The 27,537-nt window shown below is 39.9% G+C and overlaps 1 protein-coding gene across 1 annotated transcript in view; it reads left to right on the top strand.

The window, feature by feature from the left end:
• LOC139718295 (uncharacterized) overlaps positions 1–27,537 on the top strand; it is a 132,661-nt gene that overhangs the window by 85,772 nt on the left and 19,352 nt on the right. The window contains exons 3-5 of the mRNA XM_071629779.1: positions 202–306; positions 5,140–5,318; positions 20,276–20,560. Of these exons, the coding sequence (XP_071485880.1) occupies positions 202–306; positions 5,140–5,318; positions 20,276–20,560 (569 nt within the window). The remainder of the gene's footprint in view (positions 1–201; positions 307–5,139; positions 5,319–20,275; positions 20,561–27,537) is intronic.

The raw sequence follows: 27,537 nt of genomic DNA, 5'->3' as shown, positions 1-27,537 counted from the left end.
TATGTGTGTATATATATGGGTGAATGTGTGTGTACATGTATTTGCTCCTTTGATGTACGCCATCTTGTCATCAAACGTAACGCGCCCTTTTCGTTTATGTTTCATATACCCGAAACCCCACCTGCGTCATAGTGTATACCAGTGGTGTATACTACAAGTCAATGTCCTCTCACTTTGCTTCTACTTCACTTTTCAATGCAGATCCTTTGCAAAAGCGCCCGAAGAAAGGCGGGCTGCTGAAGACGGGACGCCAGCGTACCTCCAGCTTTCTGGACAGCCTACGGGACATGACACGCGACAATAAAGGTAACCTCGTCTCTACGACATTATCGTTTCTTTTGCTTTTCCCCTTTCTTGGGCGGGGTGGGGGGAGGGGGGGGGGAGGAGGACAGAAACCTGGGGCACTTCTAATCTATACGCCCGCCTCTTAACTTTGCCAAGTACAAATCTAAAAGATGATAAGAGAGAACGAGAGAGAAAGAAAGGTCGTCTAATAGATGTGATTCATCGATCAACTTGCTGCTTGGGATTGAAGACTTTAAGTCGCGGAGCTATGCACAAACACAAGTTTGTAGCCCCATGCCCACAATCTATCTGTTTCTTTTGTCATTTGAGAACGTTCATTCCAATCGCTGGAGGGAGAGAGATGAGAAGGAAAATGGAAAAAAAAAGGAAGGAGAGAGAGAAAAAAAAGTCAGATTTTGATCTGCGAAAGGTTTCATTACCAGGTAGCTGAATTTGCGCTTGCGTAGGCATGAACACATTGACATAAACCACAGGTATTCACACATAAATATTCTTTTTGTGTCTTTGTTCTTTGTCCTACTCTGTCCTGCTGTCTGTCTGTCTGTCTGTCTGTCTGTCTTCATCTCCTATACCCCACGCTTTTTTTCTCATTTACCGTGTTTCATCGTGGTGGCATTCATTTATATAACTTTAGATTTTGGTATTTAACCGCAGATGATTTTTATAATGATTTTTTTCCCTTCCTCTTTCCATACATTCACACAATACATGAAATGCTAACATTACATCATACAGAACCAGATCATCGATATAAAATACATTAACAACACTTTGTTAATAATTTTACTTAATCATCGTATGAAAATCTGAAATTGTGCATGAATACGATTTTTAAAATCAAAACCTATAATCAAAATAATGATAGAGGAAGCCTGAAATTGCATTACCGCACCACATCACACAGTCAGAGAGAAGTTACTTTATTGTTTTTGTTTGAAATTATTATTGTGTTTCATCACTCATGTCATACAATCAGAAGACACGGAATTATGGTTATTCATAAAGGACGTAGAACGAATTCATCAGTACTAACTATTTGACTAAATAGCACTCTATGATCATGGAGAATTGAGATTACACATTCATACATTTAAAAAAAAGTATAGGAGATAACAGAATGTGATGGAAATTAATCATCCTCTCTTTCCCTTTTCCGACACACAAATACGGAGACACCCTTAGTGTAGCCGTTATGGTAAAATACATGTGTTTCAAGACAATGCTGCTTATTTCAGTGTACATCCTTTCGGCCATACTCTGTAAGATGGGCTGTGTATATGGCTATGGAATTTACCATCAGGCGACAAGAAATGTCAGTTACACGCAAGGAACATAAATCTTCAGTAGATTTGAAGTCACTTTTGAGGTCCATACCTGTATAGAACACTTTCTCTGATAAATCCGAGTGAGCTGTATCATTCTATTACCGATCACGACTCCTTGAATTATAGTAAACTGCAATACAGATACTTAAACCAAAAAAAAAAATAATAATTTGGTGTGCGTGTGTATTCATACATCTACGTATACCTTTCTTCCTCGTTTTTGTTGTCGACGTAGCTTCTCTTTTCATGCACGAGAAGGTCAAATAATGAAATTGGATACCTCCAAATCTGCATTCTGCAGTCTCAATTCCATCAGTTTGGTGATCTCTTCGATTTGTGTTTGTATCTGTTATGAGAGGAGGGGGGTCTTTTCTTATGTATTTGCCTGGTGGTTTGAGTTTGTTTGTTGTTATCGTTGTTGTTTTGGTGAGTTGTTGTTGTCGTGAATAGGGCTTCGACTAAGATTCCGCGTCGGATTCCGTTACTGTATTTATTAGCATAATTTAAGCGGGCATGCAGGAAATGGGGAGGTCAAAACTTGGGAGTGTATACACTACCAGACTGATAGTCAACATGCCCATGATACTATGAGTAGCTTCTCCGTGACAAATGACACGGGAAACCCGCTACGACGCACTAATAACAGCATAAAAGTCAGAACCGAGAATTGATCGATTGCGATGGTCGGAAAACTCCCCTGGCTTGCCGAGGGTATTGCCAGAAAAGAAAAAATGAACTATAAGAATAACAAAAAAGATACAAATAATATGATTTATAAAAAGACTGGCATATAAATGCATTTATGATGAAAGACACTGACAGACGATTCTTTTTTCCTTTTATTCATTTTTTGCTATGTTTACCCATTATTTGTGCGAAATAGGTTGATGTACCGATCGATGACGACCAGGGGTATCCAAGTACACCGTTAGGATATACTTGAAATGTCATTATCAGACCCCCAATCTGCTGTAATCCTCGGGTAATGGTATATGGTGATTTAGGCGTCCACGCACATAGTCTCTTCACAATGGGGCTGCCGACCTGTGTATTCTATAGTCGGAGGCAGGTAACAATGTATAACAAAAACCTTTCTCCAGACAAATTTACATAACGACCTTCCTGAGTGAGAAAAGTTCCAATACACACACAAACAAACAAACAAACACACACACACACACACACACACACATACACACCTACAGATAATAATAATGATAATGATAATGATAATGATGATAATAATAATGATAATGATGACATATAATAATAATAATGATGATAATGATAATAATAATAACAATAATATTGATAATACAGTTTGTGTATATACCCTATATATCTATGTATGTGTGTGAAAAATAACAATGATTTATATATACATGTATAGTTATATATGTTTTTCGTCCGAAACTTATCTAATGACAATGAGTGTCTCACCTTCAGACTGAAAATAGGTCCTATGTGAAAAGAAACCCCCCCCCCCAAAAAAAAAAATGCATAGGCGTTATTACTTTGTTTGCGAACTATATGGATTATGATTTCTCCGCTCTGTGCATGGATGTTGCAGCTCCTTTTAAAAGGCCAGTACTCGCTGGTTGCCAAAAAGTATGTTTACCCTTCGCAATGCCCTTTTGATCTTTCCTAATCTTTGAGCTGATACTTGCCTATCCACCAAAAAAAATCCATGAACTATAGTCATGTGTTAGAACACAGGATACTCCAGTCACGCACACAAGCATACGCGTTAATACACAATAATGAGCATGGTGATTCATTTGTAGCTTGACCACATACGAGAATGGGGAAATCATGCTAATGGTCGCCTGACCTTCGAGCAATAAACTCCCGAGGGCATTTTCTTTTTAAAGCCAATTCAATAATAATTAACATTCGTCGACATACAAAACATACTAAAATGCACTTCTCTCAGTTTTTTTAACAAAAATTGACAAAGGGTATAGACAATGCATTGTGAGTTTAACATGGCATGATACAACAAAAGAGAAACATTATAATAAATCATTAAAGAAAAAAAAATGTAAAACACGAAACACTGTGGTAGGCCCATATAGTGCCCACTGAAAAGACAACGCTTGTAATAACGTAGGCCCCTCTGAAGAAGAAAATCAGCACAGAAATAGATTTGTAAGCCCACTAGAGAGACAAGACTGAAATGACAAGTGGAAAATATGAGACCAAAGTGATGACGTAATATCAAGACAGCAGAAGAGACAAGTAAATACAACGGAACCAGAGACCTGCAGAAGTGTATCGAGAAAGAGTTGTGCAGGATGAAAAGGGAAAGAATTGTCTTACAACGTAAAGGCCCGGTCCCACTGCACTTACGGATGCAAAGAGGATGTAAAGCGTAAAACAAATCTTACCATCCGTTGGAAAACGCTACGCATCCGCTGTGTACTCATCGCATACGTGTTTCATACGCTCTATCCATCGAGCATCCGTCCACTGTGATTTTTTCCGCGCAAAAAGTTTTAAGCTGCTTAAAACTTTAGAACTGATGAACTTTCCGCCGTGTATACGATGTAAATCCGCAACATACGAGCCACAAACGTTGTATGTCCGTTATCATCTCTTAAACGTCCGCTGTATCCTCTCTGCATCCTCTGGGCATCCTCACAACTCACATCCGCTGCAGCTCAAAACGGAAAGAGGGAGGAAAGATATGGTACATGGAACGTCTATACATCGTTAAAAGCACGGAAATAGAAAGGATGTAAGCGTATGCATCTCGTATATAAAGTATTCAGAACGGACAAAGTGTTTGTTTCCGTTAGGCGTACGTGATGCATCCGCTTCATCCGCTCTGCATCCGCTCTTTCCGCTATACGTCCGTTTCGCAATTATCTCCGGTAACCCCTTCGGAGCTGTCATCCACTTCCATCCGCTTTCATCCGCTAGGCTTCCGATGAACATCTGTTAACATCACCGCTACATACTACCCACGTCTGTTCTTTTTCCGTTCTGTTTTCGTCAATTATCGCCAATTTTGTCAATTTCTGGAGCGGATGAAAGCGGATGGAGCCATCCCCGAAATTTTGCTCGTCCGCTGTGTCCTTTCTGCATACGTTTTGTGTCCATCGGCCAGTTGAATTGGACCGGGCCTTTGAGGTATATAGGCAGTGGCGTAATATTGATGATAAAGAGACTACCCATAATCATTCATCATTGCACAAATACATGAATTCGTGCACATGCATGCATACACACTCTCTCACACACAAACGTGCCATACTAGTAGATGATACAAAAAAGTGTGTATGCTTGTGTGTATTCCAGATTATGTTCACGTTCATACAGACGGACATAGGTACAGACAATCACACCTATACAGCGGGTAGAACATTCATTTTTTTTTTTTAATACTGACATCAACAACAACATATACATGTTAGTCATAAGAGCAATGCTATTGAGGTCCTTTGTTACCGTATTTAGTATTGTAACGATTGTTTGAATATTCAATTTTTTGTTCTTCGTTCAACAGAGGCAACCTCATTTCCACTGGTGTTCGGAATCCCGCTGGAGAAGTGTATCCGTAACGACCGGGAGCTGAGGCAGTATGAGGCGGAGCGGTGCCGGGAGCGGCGGGAAAGCTTGGACCTGGCCCAGCCGCTTCTCTCGCCAGCCAGCATTAACCACCACCTGTCAGAACATTCCATCTCGGTTAGTATACACTGTGCAGTGTGTCTTTTGGTCCTCTGGCAAAACACACACTAGTAACAGGTGTGATTCTTGGTCCGCTTGTGTGTCAGTGTGGTATGTGTTTTGTTATGTATTACGGTGTGAGTGTACACTGTGTATTGCGTATCACGGTCATTTTCTTCTAACATTCCACATTTGGAAGTATAGGGGGTGGAGAAATCTAGGATGAGACACCCTTGTGCACAATAAGCCAGTTCGGAGTTCCACTCTGCGCATGAGCAGGAAAAAGGTCATTCGGACCAACAGGCACGTTGGTTTTTAAAGTCACTGGGATAAGCGTCTGTGATGTCTTATTATGTATAATGATTATTCATGTAATCCTTATAAATGCTGCTTGCCAGCACATCCACCTGACAGCAAAAGTGGTATTTGGCAATATCGATAGAAAGAGGTTGTTCTTACATTCAATGTAAGATAATGAAATGGATGCTTTCCCAAGTGTTAATTGACGGATCATTCTGGCCATCTGGTCTATACGAGTTCATTCTTTGTTTAAGCAGGATTGACAAATACCATAAATCGTTGCGTAAAGCTTATGCATTATGTCGCTCTGAAAACGAGTGAAGAGCCCCTTAACCGACTGAGAAAAAAGAAAGGTCATTCGGACCAATGTGCCCATGAGCTAACTCCGAACTGGCTTATTGAATAGACCAAATGAAATAATGGATTAAAAGAAAAACAATGAATTCCACATGACCACTTAAAAGTGATGATGTTCGTTATCCCAAAGGTTCGTTTATCCAAAAATGAAATAAGGTTCGTAATTCCGAATCTCGCACACAAAATTTAATTCCATACACCTAAGACGTTCGTTAATCAGAAAATACAAAGTATTTGTTCATCAGAAAATGTATGGCGTTTTTTTTCCGAAGGAAATAAGATTTGTGAATCCGAAAATGCAAGGGAGGTGCGAAGGCCCTACTCATGAACGTTCGGAGAACATTATGAACCTTGCTTCGTTTTCAGACGAACGACCTTATTTCATTTTTGGATTAACGAACCGCAGAATAACCAACCTTTGGAATTAACGGACATTTTTCTTTTATTAACGACCCTTTGACATCACGAACTCTTACCCAGAAAAAAAAGAAAAAACTGCCTACATGTCAGATGTTAGTGTTCCGTGAATTTTGTGGTACCCTTTAAGCGAATCAAATTTTAATCGACTCACGAATCTTACAGCTGTAATGTGGTCCTCCCATCTTCCCCTGTCTGATTGAATTTCAATATTTTTGTGCATCTACAGATGTAAGACAATATTATTTCACCCCATTCACGCGAATTTAGCAATGGCTTGTAGGGTTCATTTTCTCCGTTGTTCCCTGGCGAGGGAAATTAATTCAATCATTGCGTGTCCCAGCTTTCGGTTTTGTTTTGTTTTTACTCTCTTTGATTTCAAACACGTGATTGGAACGTGACAGTTTCCCTCCCAGATGCTGTTTGTCGCACGTTCTTGTAATAATAATTTGCTGACACTACGTCGGTGCGTGTAAATGCGTAAGAGACAGAAAAAGGCGTGAGGGAGATGTGTTCGCAGAAGATGTCTTTATACCACGTTACAAAATAAAAAAGAGAGTGTCGTTGCCATTTTCACCAAATGAAAGCGTCGTTCTCTTTTCTTTTCAGAATATTGCAGTAGTTTTTTGTCCAATCTAAAATCTAAGAATCACTCTTTCTCTCTCTCTCTCTCTTTATCTGTGTATCATGTTGTTTCATATACATAAAAGATGTAAGAAAAAGATTGTAATGTATTATTAGCTTCCAACAACTTTAAATGGCTGCAGCAAGTTTCAACACGCCACGCGTCTTCTTCAGGATTGTGTCCGAAATGGAGACACGACATTTTGCTCCCGTGACAATTGCTTCGGTATTTTTCTTCAAGGACGTAGGGTTAGGGTTGTGATAGGGATTTTAGGTTTAGTTTGATGTGAGAATTACAGGATTAGGGTTAGGGTTACGTTTGGTGGTAGAATTATATGTTTGGCTCGGCGTGCAGATATTTCATAGGAGCAATTGTCGCAGGAACAAATGTCGTGTAACCGTCCGAAATACATTTATATATTCATACAAACACATGTTTGTGTGTGTGTGTGTGTGTGTGTGTGTGTGTGTGTGTGTGTGTGTGTATAAATGTGTATAAGAACGTATAAATTCGTGTAAACAGGTGTGTATATCATATATATCGAGACAGACAGACAGACAGACAGAGAAAGAGTATCAATTTCTTGAATTAGCTTTGAATGAAAAAGAAAGTATTACACTAAAAGCTAGGCAATGACGTAAATCATGTTTTTAAGATGATGGAAAGGGCAAGTACATCAAATTGAATAATGACAAACTGATATACGCACTACAAATTATTCGTGTGTGTCACTCAACAAGCACGTCAGCCAGAGTGACTGACGTCTTCGCATTATCATGACGGACTGCTCAAAATGGCGGCACGAGGTCAACCATTTCCACAGAATAATGTCAAGTGGTGTAACGACCTGTCTGTCGAAGCATATAAAGGTGTCTGAAGAGCTGCTGCCATGGGAAACGCGGGGAAAAAAGAGAAAGCTTCCCATCCCAGCCAATATCCTGCTCCTTTTCCACTTACCAGTCATGGTGTCAGTCAAAGATAACTCGAGTGCATGCGCTGCTATTTTTGGCGTTGACATTACACCTGCATGCGCTGTCAATGGCGCCTCTTTAACGCGCTTCCTCGTATAGCCCATTCCCTCGCACTAACGTTAAATCCATGCACTGCTCCTTCCGCAACTACGTGATCGTTGCTTAGCAGACCTGCTGTCGACGTGGCATCTCATCGTAAAAAGTAACTGGCATTGCAACAGGCAACATCTTTCATTATTTGTACTTGTTGACATGACTTTTGATAATGATGATGAGGTTATTGTTACATGAGATCTTGAGGTTGGTAGTGTGAGGGAATCTATAGTGGAAGGTTGAGAACAGAATGGCAATAGTGTTGATTAATCGATGCATTGTTACCATGGCAACATCGATGCGTAAGAAGACCTATCTATATGCATATGATATAGATTTATCATATAGTATGCATTCATGATTTGGTCCTATACATGCATCAGGTGCATCGATATGATTATTGATAGAATAGTTCTGAATGATTATTTAAATCATCCCTGGTAAAGCAAGAAGACGGAGAAGAAGACGAAGAAGTAGAAGAAGAATCAGAATCATGACAAAGCCGTTGAAAGTCATATCGCGCATCTTGTCTGCGGGATACTTCCGTGATTATGCAAGAAAATGAAAAACGGAGGGAAATGTACATAACAGGCATTATCAATCTTGGAAAACAAAGAGCATTTAAAAATGCATCGCACGTCGCCGTTTAGCAAGGGTGAGAGTCTCCGCGTCGAAATTCAGGTACGAACGTATCCATTGACCTTTGGCGGGTGATTCGAGCAGAAGAAATGGCTTCCTATACAATTCAGAGGGAGAAGATGAAGAAAGTGAAGTCAAGCGAAGGCACCGTAAGAGTGTGGCAGGAATCAAGAGGAATTCTGTGTCTCTACGGGGGATAGAAAAAAGATACAAGAACAGAGTACATTTCGTCTGGGACTGCCAATCCCACTCAGTTTTTAGCTCTCAAAGAACGGCGCGCCGTCCCCGAGCGATTTTAGAGAGGCGAAGAGCGCAGAGGAGAATCGGGATGATTTTATTCATGGACTGTCTTTCATTAATATTATGCGTTTCGTCGTACTAACATCCTGAGGATTTCTCTCATATTTTACTTCAATTTGTTGGATGGGTTGACATCCGAGATTGCCTTCGTTTCACACTGCTCTATGTGAATGGATTATGGCAAAAGGAGGATTTTATCCCTCGTACGAAAATACTGCATCAAAAAACAGTCGACCGAACTAACAAAAATCAGTCAGTGACGTGTTGCCTTAGTGCGCCAGTCATTAAAAAGATACATCGGTGGAAAAAAAAATGATGTAACTGTATGTGCACATCAGAGTGCTTTATCTATCTCTGCATTTGACTTCATGTCTGTTGACTGCTCGGTTGGCGTCACAACTAATGCACTGACGAAGAAAGAGATAATGTGTGTTTGTCACGGAGACGTGGAGAAACGTGACATTCTATTGACCGTCTTTGCGCCAAAATAAATATGAACAGATTTTGCTAGTCTGCTAGTGAGCTGCGAGTATTTCCAATCTTTTATTGTCGACTGCACACCTTTACAATGGTGCATCCTAGTACATCTAAGTTTTAAATGCGTCAACTTCTTCACATCATTGTTGTATATCTGGAAGATGCCCGTCACATCGAGCATGGAGGACACCATGAAAAGGAGATCTTTAATGCCTCCTCAGACTTTTGGGCAATTTTTCTGCGAATCGCTCTCTCGCCTGGCTGCGTTCACGCCAACCTTAACCACCCTCAGCGTCAATCTCTTGCGAGATGCCCACCGGTGGAGTGGAAGAAAGGAAAGAAGCGGGGAAAAGGAATTTCGGGAACGGAAATAGCTCAGCACTGCCAAGTAATATAAGAGATAGAATTGACGATCATACATGGAGGAGGGGGCGAACTGTAAGAAGAGGGATTTTACGACATGGAAACTATGTAGTTAGACGTTTATTTTAGGTGATTCGCTTGGACAATAGTAGTCCTACGGCTAGCCAGCAGCGGCAGCGGCAGAGCTGGAAACTTCTCAGCAAGTGAGCAATTGTTGTTTGCAGATGCAATTGTAAGGTCATTATCAAACGCTATATAAGATAATAAGCATACGACAAAACAAATACCACTAAAATAGTTTTCATTTCCTGAGTTACTTTCAAGCGTGAAAACGCACACACCACACACACAACACACACACACACACACACACTCACACACACACTATGCATCACAAAAATGATTATGTTGTTACTCAATGAACTGCAAATGAAAAGAAAACGCGTTGTATCTATAGATGACGTTGTAAAAAATCGAGCAAGTAAAATCTCAGAAATTAATTGCGTCATACACAGTAATCTACCGTCAAATTCATGATTACATTACATCGTCACACTACATACAGATGCGCTACAAAAATCATTCGATTTAGTTTCAGCTAATAGATTAAGAATAGTGCTTTTATTGTTTGAGTAAAAAAAAATGGATATGACGAAGGCCAGATGACGAACGGAAAAGTACAGGCCCTAAAGAAAACGATAAAGACGATAAAAGTTGTAGAAAAGGTAAACACTGTTGGTATTAGAGGTCAAGACCGATATAGGGCGCGACATTTTGAAAGAATCTCAGTCTGGGAGAAGTGCATGTAAAAGTCTCACGTGGCATACGAGTGGGGGAGGGGAGGGATGGGGCGGTAGTGTTGGTTTTGAAAGAGCTTTAATTCAACGACAGGGAAATCTTTATATATGACAGTCAATAGAAATGATACGATCGAAACACCATGGTATTTAAAGACTGTCTTCGACCAAGGAGTTACTAGGCGACCAAGAAATTGTCTCCTAACACACATCTTCTCGCTCTTTACAATGAAGACTCAGTTGTGGTGTCACAATTTGAAGGAAAAAACCCTGGTGTATCCTGTACCTGTCATTGCATGACATTTCTATACAGGCTGGAACTTGAATGTTTCAATACTTAAAGGGAAGGGAACGTCATTAGGTCTACGTGTATCTATATTTTTGTTTGTTGCTTCTTCTTTTGTTGCCAAGACGACCACATTTTTTTTTTACATTAAGGTATTTTTTGACAAACATTCCCTTTTAATGGACAGGATGTGTGTGGGAGGCGGAAAATAACACTATTGATTGCCACCGTGGTATTTTTTAAGTCGGGTAAATACGAAGATTTTGTGAAAATGCGTCTCTAAATCTACAGCTTTATCTTCCCTTATGCATGGAGGTCCCTGCCTTATTTAAGTGAGCATTAAAAAAAAGGATCTTTCAGTGATATCAGGCATTTTGTGGTGTTGTGTAAGACATTAGGTTGGGGAGGCTTGCGTCCTTTTATCAATAGGAAACAAAACTGTGAAGAGAAACCAAGAAAACAAAACAAATAGACAATTATGTGCTGTGGATGTGCTAATTTTTTTTTTCACCTTCTCCCCGGTAAGAGATATCGAGTATTAAGCAATTTTTACCCACTTCCCCCGTTTCGATTCAATTTCAGTTTAGATGCAGTTTGTTCTCAATAGACAGTATTATTATTTGCAAGGACAGACAGTCTCGAAACTACCGTCTTATAGTCGTCTGGAATATTTTATTTTACCAGACACTTTATATCAATCGTTTATTCAAAGATGAACTTCACTCTTCTTAGGGCACATGGTTGGCTATAGAGAACACTTTCCTTTCACAGAACGTTGTCTTTTCTCACACCTGTTTCCTCAATTAGTGATGAAAAAAAAAACCACTCTTGAATGATAATGGCTCTCAAGAATGAAATTGAAATGAATTTGATATTCTTCTCTCAACCCGTCTGAGTTGATACTTTCATGTCATGTTGTATATATCAGATCGATGCGAAAACTATGAACATCTCATCTGCAATAGGTTATTATTTACACACGGATGTATGTTTTTATAAGTCATACAGTCTAGTCATAGGGTACTCTCAGACAAAGGGTGTAAGAAAGAAGCATGTACAAACCTCTTTTCATTGCTCAACATTCTCCTTTTGATTGGAATTCTATGGAAGACTGCGTTCGGATTGAATTAGCGCCGAGGCAAGAGTACTTATGTTTTTGGTTTGTTGGTTTTTTTTAATCGTACTCTGTGGAACATTTCTCCTTTTTCCGACTGTTTAGTGTAACGCAACTGAAATGAGATGATTGACGTATGTGTTTGTTTCATTGGTTTTACTGTATCGCATGAAGGTATTCCATTACTAGACGTAACACGGTGTGAATTGTTCTGTTTGTAACACGAGTCCGTAAGCATTAACAAACGTGATGCAAGATCCTAGTTTAGAGAAAGAAATGGCGGGCTTCTTTTCCTTCTTTATTTTTTTTTCTTTACTGGTATTTTCTTGCTCAAGGATCGTCTAAACACTTAGCAAGAAATCCATCAATCGTTTTCCCCGCGAATTTACCGCTCCAAATATTCGCAGCCTATATTACGTATCTCCTGAAATGTGTCCTCCATTATGAGGCTAGCGATACATGGGGCGGGGGGGGGGGGGGGGTGGGTGGGGGGGGGGGAGTTCAATCGGGACGTGGCGATATCTCTCCGACGAGCGTAATAAGCTCGCGTAACTTATCTGGTGCATCTAGCAATCCCGAATAACACTCTGCCAACTCCGCCGCATCGTAGATTTTTTCCTTTTTTATCCTCGCATCTCTTCTTTCTCCTTTTTTTTTCATGCTTTCTCTTTATTCCAGCGCCTACGTTCCCTTGCTCTTACCCGCGTTCATATTCATATCGAAATATCACTCCTTGCGGGCATTCTATTTTGTTGTTCTAAACATAGAGAGTGTAGAGAAACTTGAGAATGAATGATGGAAGATTGACGAAATCAACACTCTGATATCTTAACCATGTTTGATATGAAAGTTAATGGAAGTCAATTATACAGACCAGCACCTGTTAAACGCTCCGAATAGCTCATCACTTTGTCATTGCTGGTCATTCCTGTCAAACTTGTACGTATTACGTATCATAATTATTGAATAACGGAATGCATTCAGTACAGTGCATTCCCGTTATAACGAACACGGTTAGAACGAAATGCTCGTTACAATGAAGTAAATATTCAGGTCTAAAGATTATCATCTATATATATTTGCGTACTTTACTCTTCGGCTATAACGAAATTTCGATACAGTGCACTCCCGGTGTAACGAAAACGGTTATCACGAAATGCTCGTTACAATGAAGTAAATATTCAGGTCAAAAGATTATCATCTATATAAATTTACGTACTTTACTCTTCGGCTATAATGAAATTTCAATACAGTGCATGCACTCCCGGTATAACGAACACGGTAATAACGAAATGCTCGTTACGACTCGGGATGACGTAAAAATTCAGGTCAAAAGATTATCAACTATCCACGTGCTTTATTGTTTGGCTATGACGAGATTTCGATATAACGTAAGAAAACCGCCTTTCTCGAGGGCTTCGTTATAACGAAAATGCACTGTATAATGAAAGGAAACCGCCGGTCATGAAAACTTCGTTACAACAGGAGTGCACTGCACGTATCACCATCTTCGAAAATGGCTCTCTCCCTTTCTGTCATGAGATTCTCATTTTGTTAATCCACTCGATTTTTTTTAAAAACAAAATTTGTTTTATCGAGCTCCGTGTATTTTGTGGGTTACTGGAGAACAGTCGTAAAATAACAAAATCAACTGCACAGTATTGTCGAAGAAGCAATTGCATGAAGAAGTAACTGGAGCTGAGTGGGAAATGGTCGTATTATATCAGGCCTTTTTACACGTTTTCCCAATTGACTCACTGTGAGTATGTGTGTGTGTGTGTGTGTGTGTGTGTGTGTGTGTGTGTGTATGTGCCATTGTCATTCAATGAATGATTTATTGAACGACTGACTCTTGCTTTGTTAGACAACAAACGGCGGTGGCAAAATTTCCTGAATAAATGGTAACGTCCTCGACAAAAACAAGCTGTTGCTCGTTCAAATAAAAGAAGATTATGACCTTTAACAACCGAAAAATGGTTATAGGCCCTACTAACAATCGTCCTTTGACCTTTCGTTTATTCAAGTTTTTAATCAGCTCAAAAGAAATTGGAATAATTCCGAATGGACTGATTTCTAAAATGGTCTTGATATGTTTGGAGTGTACTAGAGTACAAGAATCGTGCAAACGAAGTCACGTAATAAACCTGAAAGTAGGTATGAATATCGCGTAAATGTTAAAAAGACTGAAAGGAAAGCTAAACCATTGAGTAACAGGTTATTAAACTCTGTGTAACGTGTGTGTGTGGGGGGGGGGGGGATGACGTGCGGGGATTAACGTTACCCTGTCCTTCTGCCCAGCTAATTCTTAAAACTACAATCAGTTACCATATCGACTTCAATTAAAGGTCGATTCAAATGTCAACGCTTCGTGTCCTCATAGAGAACCACTTCGGGGAAGACTGTTTATGTGCAACTAACTTTCCTCCAAAGCCTTGACAGTATGAAAAATAAGAATTAAATCGATATCAAATGATTATCTTATCTGCTTATCTTCAAAATACCCTTCATTTTCACCAAACCGTCACGAAATCTCCGCTCATCTAACTCACAAACTATACAGATGCCTCGGAATAAACATATTTTGGGGACCATGCCTTTGTATTGGCCCAACGCTTTGGAATAACCTTCCCATATCTTTACGGCAAGCACTTTGTTTGATGTTTTCAAACTGAACCTTAAAACCTACCTCTTTAATCTATATTGACAGTAATGCGTAAGTTCGTTTGTTCTGATGTTCAATTTTCTATGATACTACGAAGTAAGGGATCACATTGTATTCTATTCATTTTCTGTTTCCATATACAGCGCCATGAGTATCTTTTTAGGTAGAATTAGCGCTTTATAAGACTCCACCATTATTCTCCTCTATCGCACCCTCAAAAATCTTCAAATGTTGGCGAAAAACACAAGCGGGAATTCCTTTTTATTTTGAATTTTGGAGTATGCCTGACTTCCGCTCTCTTAATTCATACCCACTCCCTATGCTGGATATCCTGCCTCCACTGTGGCAGAGTCATAGCCGTTGCTATGGGTTACGGGAGCGAACCGCTAAAGATGATGATACTATAGAGAGGAAGCAAAAGATAACACACACACATACACGCGCACACACACACACACCCACACCCACACACACACACACACACACACACACACACACACACACACACACACACACACACACACACACACCAATCACTGCTTAGTTTGTCCAGGGAGGTGCCACCTCTCTTGTTTGTCACAAGCATCATATGTATTGAAGGAATGGAGGAATCAAAGTGTTACGAAACGCTCAAAGCCGAATCGTGATGGAAATTATATTGTGGATCTGCGCGGTCCTACATGGATATACCAACAACCATGCTGCCGCGCGTGCTTGCTCGCAGGGAATGCAGGGACGCATATCCGATGTTCAGCGGAATAATTTCCTCGAAATGGCAATATATCGCAACCTTAGAAGTCGTTTCTGCCTGACGCGCGAGCAATTCGTTTTTTCTGTTGTGAGAACGACTGCTGCAGGGCTATTCGTGGCATCATTACACTGGTGAAGGCGAACGAAAATCCGAATCTCTTTGCAAAATGTCAGTGGTTCCCCGGAGAATGTAGGGACCTGTGTTAAGAGGGGATATCGTTTTGTTTAGCTCCTTTTTTTATTTTTTGTTAGCCGTGGAAAAAAAAAAGACGTGAAACAGTGCGCGAAGCCCATGTACCGAGAAAACAGTTCGGTAGGCGACAGGCGTTTCATCTCATGAGGACAGGTTCGCCCCCCCCCCCTCTTTTTCTCCTCTTTTTTCCATCCAGCCTCTTCATACCTTGCAGATACCTCCCCACGCTCGATACGTGATCTGATTACAGTCACACATTAACGCCACCACCGGAATCTCTTCCGAATGCATCAGTCCGATATTCCATATTTCAGCGATCTATTGCTGACTGCGGTTGTTTTGTGCAACACTCTTTTTCCTTAATTCGCTTTTAGAACAAAGAGAGCAAATCCAGCCAATCGACTGCAAAATAACTTCGAACTTCTCTGCCTTTTTGAAATCTGTAAGCAAGCTACAAGGGATGAGATAAATTTACATAATACTGAACCTTGACAGTTATTCTTTCCAAGTATACACATGGTATTAGTATCTTGTCTGCCTTTGTTCTCGAAGAAACTAATAGCAAACCAAATTTTGTTTGATTGGACTATCTGTCTTTGTTCTCGAACAAACTAACAGCAAACCAAATTATGTTACGCGTAATTGGAAATTTAATGGAATATGGTTTTTTTTTTTTCTGGGGAAAGCCAGTATAATAACGTCCAGCTCGTGTCTTGCTATTCTGTATCTTTATTACTTACTTTTTCTTTCTTCCTCTGGTAATTAGTTTGCTGTCTGAGTACTCAGTAATACAAATAGGAAAGGGAATCTCTGTAGTGAACAATAATTAAGAGTATATGTACACGAATATGTACACGTGGGACCAAAGACTCGTCTAAGCTTTCAAAATTCCATCCTACAAGTCGGTGAAATGAATAAGGTTACTCGTTTCCCAGCGGTGGAGTTGAGAGTTTGTTTATTTCGTTTGGGAGAACCATGTTACAATGTATATGGAGAGGATGTTCTCAGTTGGGCTCCTATTCCGTCCCGCCAGTAATCTGCCCTCTGCCGTGCCGGAAGTGATCATGATATTAACTGCCAGTCGTTAAAAAAGGGATCCATAAAAAAAAATAAGAATAAAATGATGTCGCAAATACTACTATGCTGCGTAGTAATGACATCGATACCATTGACTCTAGCTGTTTCGTTTCGGGCTCATGTCGGTAGTATGTTCTCCGCTCTTGTCTATAGTTTACATTTTTTTATTCATATTGGGAGTTAGGTTTCCTCTCACAGCGTTCATGCGATACCTCTCTTAGAATGTTTGTGTTTATGTTGTTATCTGTCTATTTATTTATTATTTCATTCATCTATTTATGCATTTATCTATCTATCTAATTATCTATCTATCTATCCATTCATCTATCTATCTATCTATCTATCTATCCATCTATCTATTTATCTATCTATCTATCTATCTATCTATCTATTTTTCTATCTATCTATCTTTCTATCCATCTATCTATCTATCTATCTATTTTTCTATTTATCTATCTATCTATCTATCTATCTATTTTTCTATCTATCTATCTATCTATCTATCTATCCATCTATCTATCTATCGATTATCTATCTACTTATCTATTTAAACCTCTGTACCACTTCTGTTTTAATACCCTAATGGGGGATAGTCATGGATAGACTCATACGATAAGTGTGTCGAGTCGTGAAGAGACTGAAGAATTTCGAAAGCAGACAGTCTGGCGACAACAGATTTAATGAAGGCAACAGCATAAATTATTTTTTTGCTGTCAGATGATCAATTGTATTATCTGTAACCACCCTCTGATAGATTTACAAAAAGGAATACTCTCAAACTCTGTCAAACTGTGTTATACTGTGAAAGAGGAGCTATGTTTGCATTTTGCAGGCGCCACTTGGATGAATACTCAAATGTATTTCTTTACACGGTAGCTTGTCGAATGGCTGTTACAAGGTGAAAATATATAACTATAAATATCTTTATTTTAAAAGATTGTTCTGGTTATATTCAACAAAGCAATGTGTAGGAGTACTCAGGCTTGCAATATCACGACAAGCATACAAATCTAACATTACTATGTTAAGGATGAAGATAACGTTATCAAAAACTTTGATCATGCTTAAACAGAAATGAACTTTGATTACATACTTATACGAATGTTTGCCACCTTTTAAGTTGAACTTGTAACACTCGCTCCTTTCACCAAGTCCTTACAAGCATCATGAAAATCCTGAACTATTTTCCTGAGCGGTATTAGGTATAATCCCCTATTCTTACAGGTGTCGTCGATATACAGTATCGAATATTTTGTGTTAATAGGGTAAACGTACTCATCGTTATTGTCGGATCTTTTTATTTGAAGCGAAAGATATAGTAGTCTTTATAATCTGAAGAGACCGTACTTAGACAAGCGGCTAAATACAGTGTTTTTAAGCCCCCGTGTATTCACATCACATCAAATCAAGTGCATTACCGCAAGACACACGAAATGAATGTAGAGCTAATGTTACTTGTTGGTTTTCTCCCGTGTGAGCTCCAGCTGATGTCAGTGGTGATAGTAATGGTGGTGGTATATGTGGCGCAGATGCTTCCTTTGCCGTCGGGAAACACGAGTATCGCTGTACATGAATGATAACAACAGCGAAATCGATACTTCCCTTGATCGGTGTGAAAACTCATTCCGCGCTTGAGATTTCATGTGGTTTTGTGGGGGAGAACAAAAGTGCACGACTCGTTGCTTGCGCCCACCCTGTTCACGATGGGGTATCTCACTTTGAATGATGTATTATCCATTATTACGCTGGTGGTCGTTTTCATGCACTGCACATTGCCCCATTTGTACCATCGGACAAAAGAAAAGGGGGAGAATAGATGGGGAAAGAAATTGCTCTAACTTGACAAATTGCGCGCTCATGTAAGGACTGTTCATTCAAATGACTATTGGGTTATGTTGCATACGCAGTTTACCATAGTTCAGAAGAGGAAAGAAAGGATATGGCAAATGAATGCATGTGCGTCGAGGAATTATAAAGTTATGGCAATATTGACGAGAATCAGTTAGATATATCAAATGCTAGACAGCATTTATCTCGACATCTATCAAGCTAAGGGCATGCATAGCGTCGATAAAACGCATAGATAGTGGGTCAATTTAGATAACGTTCAATTGTGGACATAGCCTCGGGTAACACCTATCTCCTCCCTCAAACTTGACATATATGGCTTTCTACACTCCCTCTTACTCAATCTTCCCTCCCTTTCTCATGTTTGATCCGTCTTACCGTCTTATTCCCATAGAGCGAATTGAGATGGACGGAATAATGGTTTTAAACAATATGCTTTTAGTAGATTAAACCGTGCCCAGTGCCATGGTCCGTGCTCATGGCCCTGCAGGATTCATGTGTGTTTACGAATGTTCTTTTATCCTTTCTTGTTAGAATATATGTATATATATATATATATATATATATATATATATATATATATATATATATATATATAATGGCAAAAGAAGTGAGTATCGACTATGTTGTTACCATTGTGGATGAATGTTTTAATTTTTTCAAAAGATGGTTCATGTAGAGAGACTGCACTGTACGTTCCTATGCTGACCGTGGACTGACTAGAAACATATCTGTTATTGCTTGTGTGTATGTGTTTGTTTATGTGTGTGTGTGTGTTTGTGTGTGTGTGTGAATGTGTGTATGAGTGTTTTATAGAGGTACGTGCAACTTGATGAGAATAGATTTGTTTATTCTTGATACAATACTATAATGTTTACTCACAGTAGTGCTCTTCCCATAACATAATCAAGTCTCAGAGCGCTCTAACGATCACAGAAATAGAAAATTGATAATCACAATTCAGAACAGCATGAAAATGTTAACAGCTTTGAGCAAGCTTCAAGCTATCATTTGGACATCAAACAGAAGATCCATGGAGACAAATATTATACCTGTACATGGCTAGGGAGTGGATTTAAAATGTTTTTCCGAACCTTTTCAGAGGAGTTTATAGATAATAGATTGTCTAATGATCAAGGGAAAATATTCGCGAATCGAGACTTCTCGACGATTTCGCGAGTGGTTAAATTCGCGTTCGTGGAGTCCTGTACTGAACGGAGAAAATGTACATCACATTCATATCGGGATGAGAATCAATATTTTCGCGTGTCTTTAATTTCGCGAATCGCAGCTGACTCGCGAAATTCGCGAAATATTTGGCGTATACAGTCACGTGACAGTATTCCACGGTTTTGATGGTGCAATATTGTAAAGGTCGATCTCCAGCTAGATTTCGAGTATATTAAATAGGTAACTGAGATAAAACTTGTGATTTGAAGATCTAGGATTTGTACTAGGGGTGTTTACAGTTAAACATTCATGTAGTTTGTAGCATAGAGCCTGGTTTGCTGAGTGATCGATGTATATAGGCCTATAAAGAAATCGTTTAAAGATATTAGTACGTTGTTTAATAGCTAGCCACTGAAGGGAACGAAGTTCCAGAAGGCTTAGGAGGATGAATTTTCCCAACCAAATTTATGCAGTTTAGAGTGTTATCCTTATGATTTTCTCTGTCCACGTTGTTTGTTTGCTTTCTTTTTTTTCAGAGTTCCAACAAGCTCGCTCGCTCCGTCAGCTCACCATCGTCGTCGCGAGCGGGCCGGGCCGGCGGTGCGGCCAACTCAGCCATCACCAACGCCACCCTGCTCGACGCCCTTTCGCTGTCCACGGCCGCCGTCGAGGAGTGCCGACAGATGCGGCGAAAGAGCCTAGCGCCCCTCGAGCCCCAGGTTCCGCGTCTTGTGTCCTCCTGCTTTAGACACGTGGAAATGCATGGCATGCGCGTCCTTGGTATCTTCCGGGTGGGCGGGTCAAAGAAGAGAATTCGACAGGTGAGGGCGCTACACTTTTTTTATTATTCTTTGTACTTTTATTATTACAATATGTATTCACTTTATTTCAGGGAAGTGTGCAATCACGAATTTCAAAGTCATTCATTGTATCGACTGCTTGTGTTAGACCGCATTGACAAAACAAAAAGAAGAAAAAGAAGAAGAAATGAAATAGAGAAAATTGAGAAAAAGAAGCCTCATTGTTCCCGTATATAGCCATTGCGCGATTACCCCGAGACTTTTACGGTACTACTTCAGCCCTGGCAACGAACCTTAATCATGCTTTCGGCGTCCACGAACTAATTTATAGCATCAGTCAAAATTCTGGCCTAGGTGTAGCAAAAATAAGCAAGAGATTGGTTCTTTCGAGATACCGCATCCAAATAGATGAACGACAAATCGGCGATTGCATGGACTCTAAAGATCTTCCGCGGCTCTTCCCCCTCCCCCCCCCCCAAAAAAAACAAACAAACAAACAAAACAAGACAAAACTACCAAACACACACACACACACACACACACACACACACACACACACACACACCACAACAACGAAAACAGTCGTTTGTTTGTTTCCATCTGAGAAGATGGCTGGATAGCCCATATTCAGTTACGTTAAGCTGGTCTTCCATGGGGTCCAGTTGGATGGGTTGTGAGGTGGGACCACTTCACCGAGTTAAACACCCTGCTCTTTGCGATGAATGAATGAAGCGGGATCTTTAACGTGCATGAGTTGTGACTCTCTCATACACGTGACCTCCCATTTTACGTCCTATCCGAGGGACAGAGTGTTTTGCCTCTTGCCACAGGGGACCGTATGCTAACACACAACATTGCTCAGTCCAGACTCGGGCTCGAACCCGGGCCGCGTGATCGTGAGGCAGACGCGCTACTGACTGAGCTAATTCACCGCCCAAAGTGCAATTGGCTTAATGTTTGATTTGATGTCTTTAGGTATCCGAACAATTACCCTATGAGCACTTACCTCCCATTATACAAACTACATCACTGACAGTAATCCCGTGTCAGACAGCCCTGGAGGAAAAATCCGTACAAAATGGATAGTTAACTTCAGAGAGCAAGAGGGTATAGTTCTAATGGGGGTCACTGTCTGCGAGAAGATATTCTACAAAGGAAGTTGCCGTCGAAATTTGTGCGATGTCCCTTGATTACGAGCTACATTACTTCTTTGTGAAGTTCTTCTCTTACTTTTGTGTAGAAGTAATCTGACTTCCATCCCTCTGTAAAACAAGTGAAGTTTCGTCACACTACATCATCCATCTCTCTTCGAAGTGCCCTCATTCTCCTTTTCCCTCTGTTTTTTTCTTCCTCTCTCTCTCTCTGGCTCGCTCTTTTTCTCCCTCTCTTGATCACTCCAAACTTGGTAATTCCAAACTTTGTCATCCAAATTGTGACCGAGAATTCATGAGAAGACACTGATAATGCCGCCTTATCCTACAGCAAGCGATGGAAGCCAATTACTCCACTATATACGTGAATATAGAAATGCATCATTTCTCCCGAAATCATTCTCTGTGTAGGATTTGCTCATTTATGGTTCCTCTTTACTTTTTCAATTTCCATCTCTAATGGATGGAGTAAATGGGGATTCGCAGTAGATAGACGTGACTGAGAATCGGGAGGAAAAAAGGAACGACATTGTCCAAGAAATCTCTTTCCCTGCATATCGGCACTATTAATCTGCAGTAAGTTTTTCACTTAAGGCTTCAAATTAAAAGTTAAGCGGACAATCTACCCCGATTACCGCCAATTCGATAGGGCGGTGCTTTTAAGAGGATCCGTTCTCCTTTTTTTCATTCTTTCATGGGGCTTGTAATTTTTCCAACAGCACGTCCCCATAAAATACCCAAGGCGATCGGATTACGTGACGCACGTCTCACTCTCGTTTATCCCTCAAGGGCAAGTCCAAAGTCTCTGTCCAAGCCGAGTGTTTGTGTGTGTGTGTGTGTGTGTGTGTGTGTGTGTGTGTGTGTGTGTGTGTGTATGTCTGTGAGGGTGAGGGTGTGTGTGTGCGTGTGTGTGTGTGTTGGTGTGTGTGTATGTGTGTGTGTATTGTCATCTAATCAAGCTGCCAGGATTGACGATGGCGCATCTCTTCAATGGTGACGAAAGAGGGATAAATGGACCGAAAAGAAATATGGCGCGTTCTGGTGGTTTAACGCGCGGCGAAAGTCATTGACCTGGTTGGTATAGGACAATCGAAGGAGGGCGGCGTTCGTTATTAGGGAGGCGTACCTCGGACCCGCGGAGAGAAAAATCATCTGGAAAGAAAAGAAAAAGAGGAAAGATGATTGAAGAGGCTTGAAGGTTTTAGGTGCTTACAGGCTGAACCAGCCGTAGAAAGCGATATCATACATTTTCAAGTTCATCTCGCCATCTGACGCGATCTCACTTACCAGTCCCGTGCATACCAGAGACCTATCACGTCACCCGTAGAGTATTCCTAAATGTGTGGGTGTCGACCATATGGTTTTCAATGTCAAATCCTGACAAGGTCATAAGAATACTGACATTAGCGGTAGCTGTGTTTCTATACCCGGATTATTTTTTTTTTCATAGTAGCCTCGTCGTTGCTATGAAAGTAGGCCTATTGCAGGGTGCCTAGATAATACTCCTGAGAAGTGATGAACGTACGTCATGGATTGAAATGACCAGGGCCCTGTCTTATAAAACTTGTGATAAAAATCAATCACTCACAAGTCTCTTGAAAGCTGCAATCAATCGCAACCTGTGATTGATTGATTGCAGTTCTCCGTCTTAATGTCAATCATAACTTTTTTATAAGATGGATTTGCATTCAATCGTAAAGTTGTGATTGATTTGAATCAATCACAAGTCTTTATAAGACGGGGCCTAGAAACTCTAACTCGGGGTCTCCCGTTTGAAAGTTCGGAGCCTGGTCCACTTTACCATAGTGCCATACCTCGGTCGTCCTGTCGGGTTTTTTGTTTGTTTGTTTGTTTGATTGATTGATTGTTTGTTTGTTTGTTTGTTTGTTTGTTTGTTTCCTTTCCTCGTCCTCTCCGATCCCAATGTCTCAAGATGTTCTTTTTTTTAATGTGGTGTAAAATCTCTTTTGTGTGTGCTTGTTTTGTTTGTCTATTCGTTTATGATTTGTTGTTATCTTGTAGAAATGAAGATAGACTCTTAGATATGTTGACACACTTGTTTACAGATACAGGGTGAAGAGGAATCATGTTGGCCTATATTTCGGCGAATATGTCTTGTGCGTCATCAGGATGTTCGTTTACATATTCATTGAAAAACGCATCTACTAACTCCCCGCCGTCTTGCAATCTCTCCTGCCCACAGAAGTTGCCGCCAGAACGATATATCAATAGTGGAATACATGAATAAATGCATCATTTATCCGCGGGGCTAAAGGATTATTCCTGGAAGAGGTGTTCCTTGAATCTACGAATGAAATTATGAAGGAGAGAATAAGGAGAAAATAAGGAACGGAGAGACAACCAGACAGGCTGATAGATAGATAAACGAAAGGATGAAGACAGACAGACAAATGGATAGATAGATAGATAGATAGATAGATAGATAGATAGATAGATAGATAGATAGATAGATAGATAGATAGATAGATAAATAAATAGATAGAGAGAGAGAGAGAGAGATAGATAGATAGATAGATAGATAGATGAATAAATAAATAAATGAATAAATAAATAAAAATAGTTAGATAGATTGATAGATTGATAGGTATGATATAGATATATGACTAGATAGATACACAGATAGACAGTAACATACAAAGACATCTTATAGTTTGATAACTCTGTAAAACGGATTGAACCCATCTATTGGGATTATTATATCTAAGATGAGGTACAAATGAAAAATGTAGATTTAGCCTCGTTCAGGCTCACTTACTCTTGATTTAGGATGGCGAAGACCGTCGGGACCCACATTTATGACGTCATGGAAAAGGTACGAATCGAGATCAAGTTAGCATTCCTGGCGTGTTTAAGTGGAGCGCGAACTGGATGGTTTATGGCGGACGCCGTGCAGTTTGCTAGGTCGTCACACCGCCGAGACCGCAACCCCGGCCCCTGTCAGAAACGTTGAACTTGGAAGTTATCATTCCTAGTTTCCCGCCCTTTATTTCCCAGTGCGGGTTCATTATATCCTTGCTTGTCCTCCCTCTTCAATCCCGTCCTCTCTTCGTTTGTTTGTTGGTTTGTTTGTTTGTTTTTCTTGCTGTCTATCTCTGTCCCTCTCTCACACACACACGCTCACTGTCTTTATCTATTTTATATGGTGTAGGCTTTTATATCTTAGTACGATTTGTATGAATTTACCCCTGTGCCATGTAACCTTTCATGATCAGTAGTGATAATTTTGCCATTGATCCGTCGTCTTCCATGAATCATGGTAGCATGGTTTGAACTAAGCTAAAAGCAGCGCAAGAATGACCACGCTTGTTGTAGATTTTGTCGCCGTCTTCAACTCCTGGTTGTGGAAGATGTAAGACCATCGCGGTGGAAGTAAAACAGAATTATCTCAGGGTAACGAAGGAGGCATTTTTAGCAATTCAAAGAAATCTTCAGGATCGCCTTCTTTCTGCACGGTGATTCTAAAGCTTTCATCCAAGCTTCCTGCTCCGATACAAAATGCGCAAGATACACTGATCTCTATGAAGGTTACCTAGAGATCAGCAGCGAGATAAAAATACATCTTTGATACTTTGGGGCGTGTCAAGGAGGGCGCTATTCTATTTAAACGGTAAGACGTCTTGTTTTTCTAACGTATCATTGACAGTCAGGTTGTAAAAGGCATACTAGTGATTCCTTCGAAGGTTTTATAAACAAACAAACAGGAAAGAACCTTGTATTCACTTAAGGCCTCATTCATCATCAGCCTCTGTCTATTAAAGATAGTACTATGAAGAAACTAATGAGCAGTTACAAGACGTCGCACGGGTGTTGGTACAAAGATAACAAGCTGACAAATTTTTGGCGATTAAAATCGATTTCACTCATGTAAAACAATCTTGAGTGCAAATAGAATTTCGTCTAGTTTTGTTTGTTTGTTTGTTTGTTTGTTTGATTTGTTGTTGTTTTTTACACATGACCTTTTGAATGAATGATCATCAGATTAAAAGGTAGCCAATACAAGCGCGTGTGTAGCCTAATGCTTAATGCGTAGGCCCTGTATACAACGGCCAGTATGAAATGAATAAGATATGATTGGTGAGATGGAGGGACTGTGATTATAATGATGGTGATGAGGAGGAGGAGGAGGAGATGAAGATGATGATGATGGTGATGATGATGATGATGATGATGATGATGATGTATGTGTGTCTGTGTTTGTGCCTGTGTCTGTGTCTGTATGTGTGTGAAGTGAGCGACCATTAACAGGAGGAACTAGAGCGTGTGAGAGGAGAAAGTGTGGATGAAAAAAAAATAAGAAAAATGCAAAGTCGTAACCAGAGAGGAATACATACGTGAAATGTCAAATTGCATGCGACAGTGATAGACCAGAAAGAGGCGGCATTGGATGCTCAAAAATGTAACCAAGCGAACAGACAGAACGTCATTCATTAACACAACATACACACATAGTCTTTTACATATATACGCATGTGCATATTCCCACATCTTCATATCTTTTTACTCTTACGAAGACGTACCACCTTTGCAACAGAAATTAATAACCATAAGCAATTCACTCCTTGAAAAGGGAAAGATGTTAAAAAGGAGAGAAAAACAGGATGAAATCAGTCGGGAAGGGGGGGGGTTGGGATGATGAAAAATCTAGGAGACGTCTATTTCTCCGCTCGTGATATTGGATTCCATTTCCTGATTCCATTACGATCAGGATGCACAGCCACAACCTCAAACGAAAAAGCTGATTTGTCATCCAGGTCAGCCCATTGTGTTGCCATGGTGACAAAATATGCATATAACTTTCATCTCGCATTCTATAGTGAAGGGTCTCTTGGTGTGGGAGAAACTACGTATGACACGCGCAGATTGGATTCGTATTTATGGATAATGCGTCCGGCAGTGACTTGATTGTCATTATTATTTTTTTTTTATCATTTGCTTCTTCTGCTTCTTCTTGTTGGAAACAAAAAGAGAGATTATTGATTCATTAGAATATGCAAGATTGTAAAACATTCAGCTTTGTTTATTCTGTGTGCGTATGAATTAGTAAAATATCGCGCCCAATTCGAAGCAGACTGGTCTGTTTTTATCTTTGCTGTACCAGACCTAGCCTTCCGACTCGATTGTTAAACAACAACCAAAAAAAAAAAAAAAAAAAAAAGAAGAAGAAGAAGAAGAAGAAGGAGAAAAAGAAGAAAATATTGTTTAAAAAAGACTGGTATTACACGGGTCTCTCTTTTCCCTTTTCTGTTTCTTTCTTTTTATTTTACTTTACATCTTGCTATAACATTTTCAAATGTCAAAAATTGCGTATTCTCCCGAGGAATTATGATTTGATTGCTGCCCTAGATTCCCATTCCCCTTTTAAGTTACCATGGTAACGGATGTGCATTTCGTGCGGACTAACCAACAACCATCTATAGGCTTCGACGGGTGTTTTTGCATGCACACTCAGCTTGCTCCGTATGAAAAAAGATGACTATTAAATTGAATGTACATGAAATTACATTTCAAGTAATATGCCATGTGTAAACCATGCAATGAAATCACCACAACCTTGGGGGTATTGTTGTTTTTATCATGTTCATAACAAGATTACAAAAATTCACCTGGATCCTTGCGTCCGATTGATTCTCTAATTTCGTTTGAATTACACTTCTGTTGTCGTGAAATTTAATTGTTATTATGAACTGTTGCAGCAAAAGGTATTCCAGTCATTACCCTCTCTATCCACCTTTATATTACATAGACAGATAGGTACAATGTAGCTAGACAGATCGTTAGACCATTAGATAGGTATATAGATAGGTAGATAGACAGGCAAATAGATAG

Source organism: Diadema antillarum, unplaced genomic scaffold (assembly GCF_040938485.1).
Source record: "Diadema antillarum isolate AM-2024a unplaced genomic scaffold, OU_Dant_1.0 scf00000092, whole genome shotgun sequence".
Taxonomy (NCBI): Eukaryota; Metazoa; Echinodermata; class Echinoidea; order Diadematoida; family Diadematidae; genus Diadema; species Diadema antillarum.
The sequence above is the reverse complement of the archived record's forward strand: the minus strand, read 5'-3'. Positions and strand labels throughout refer to the sequence as shown.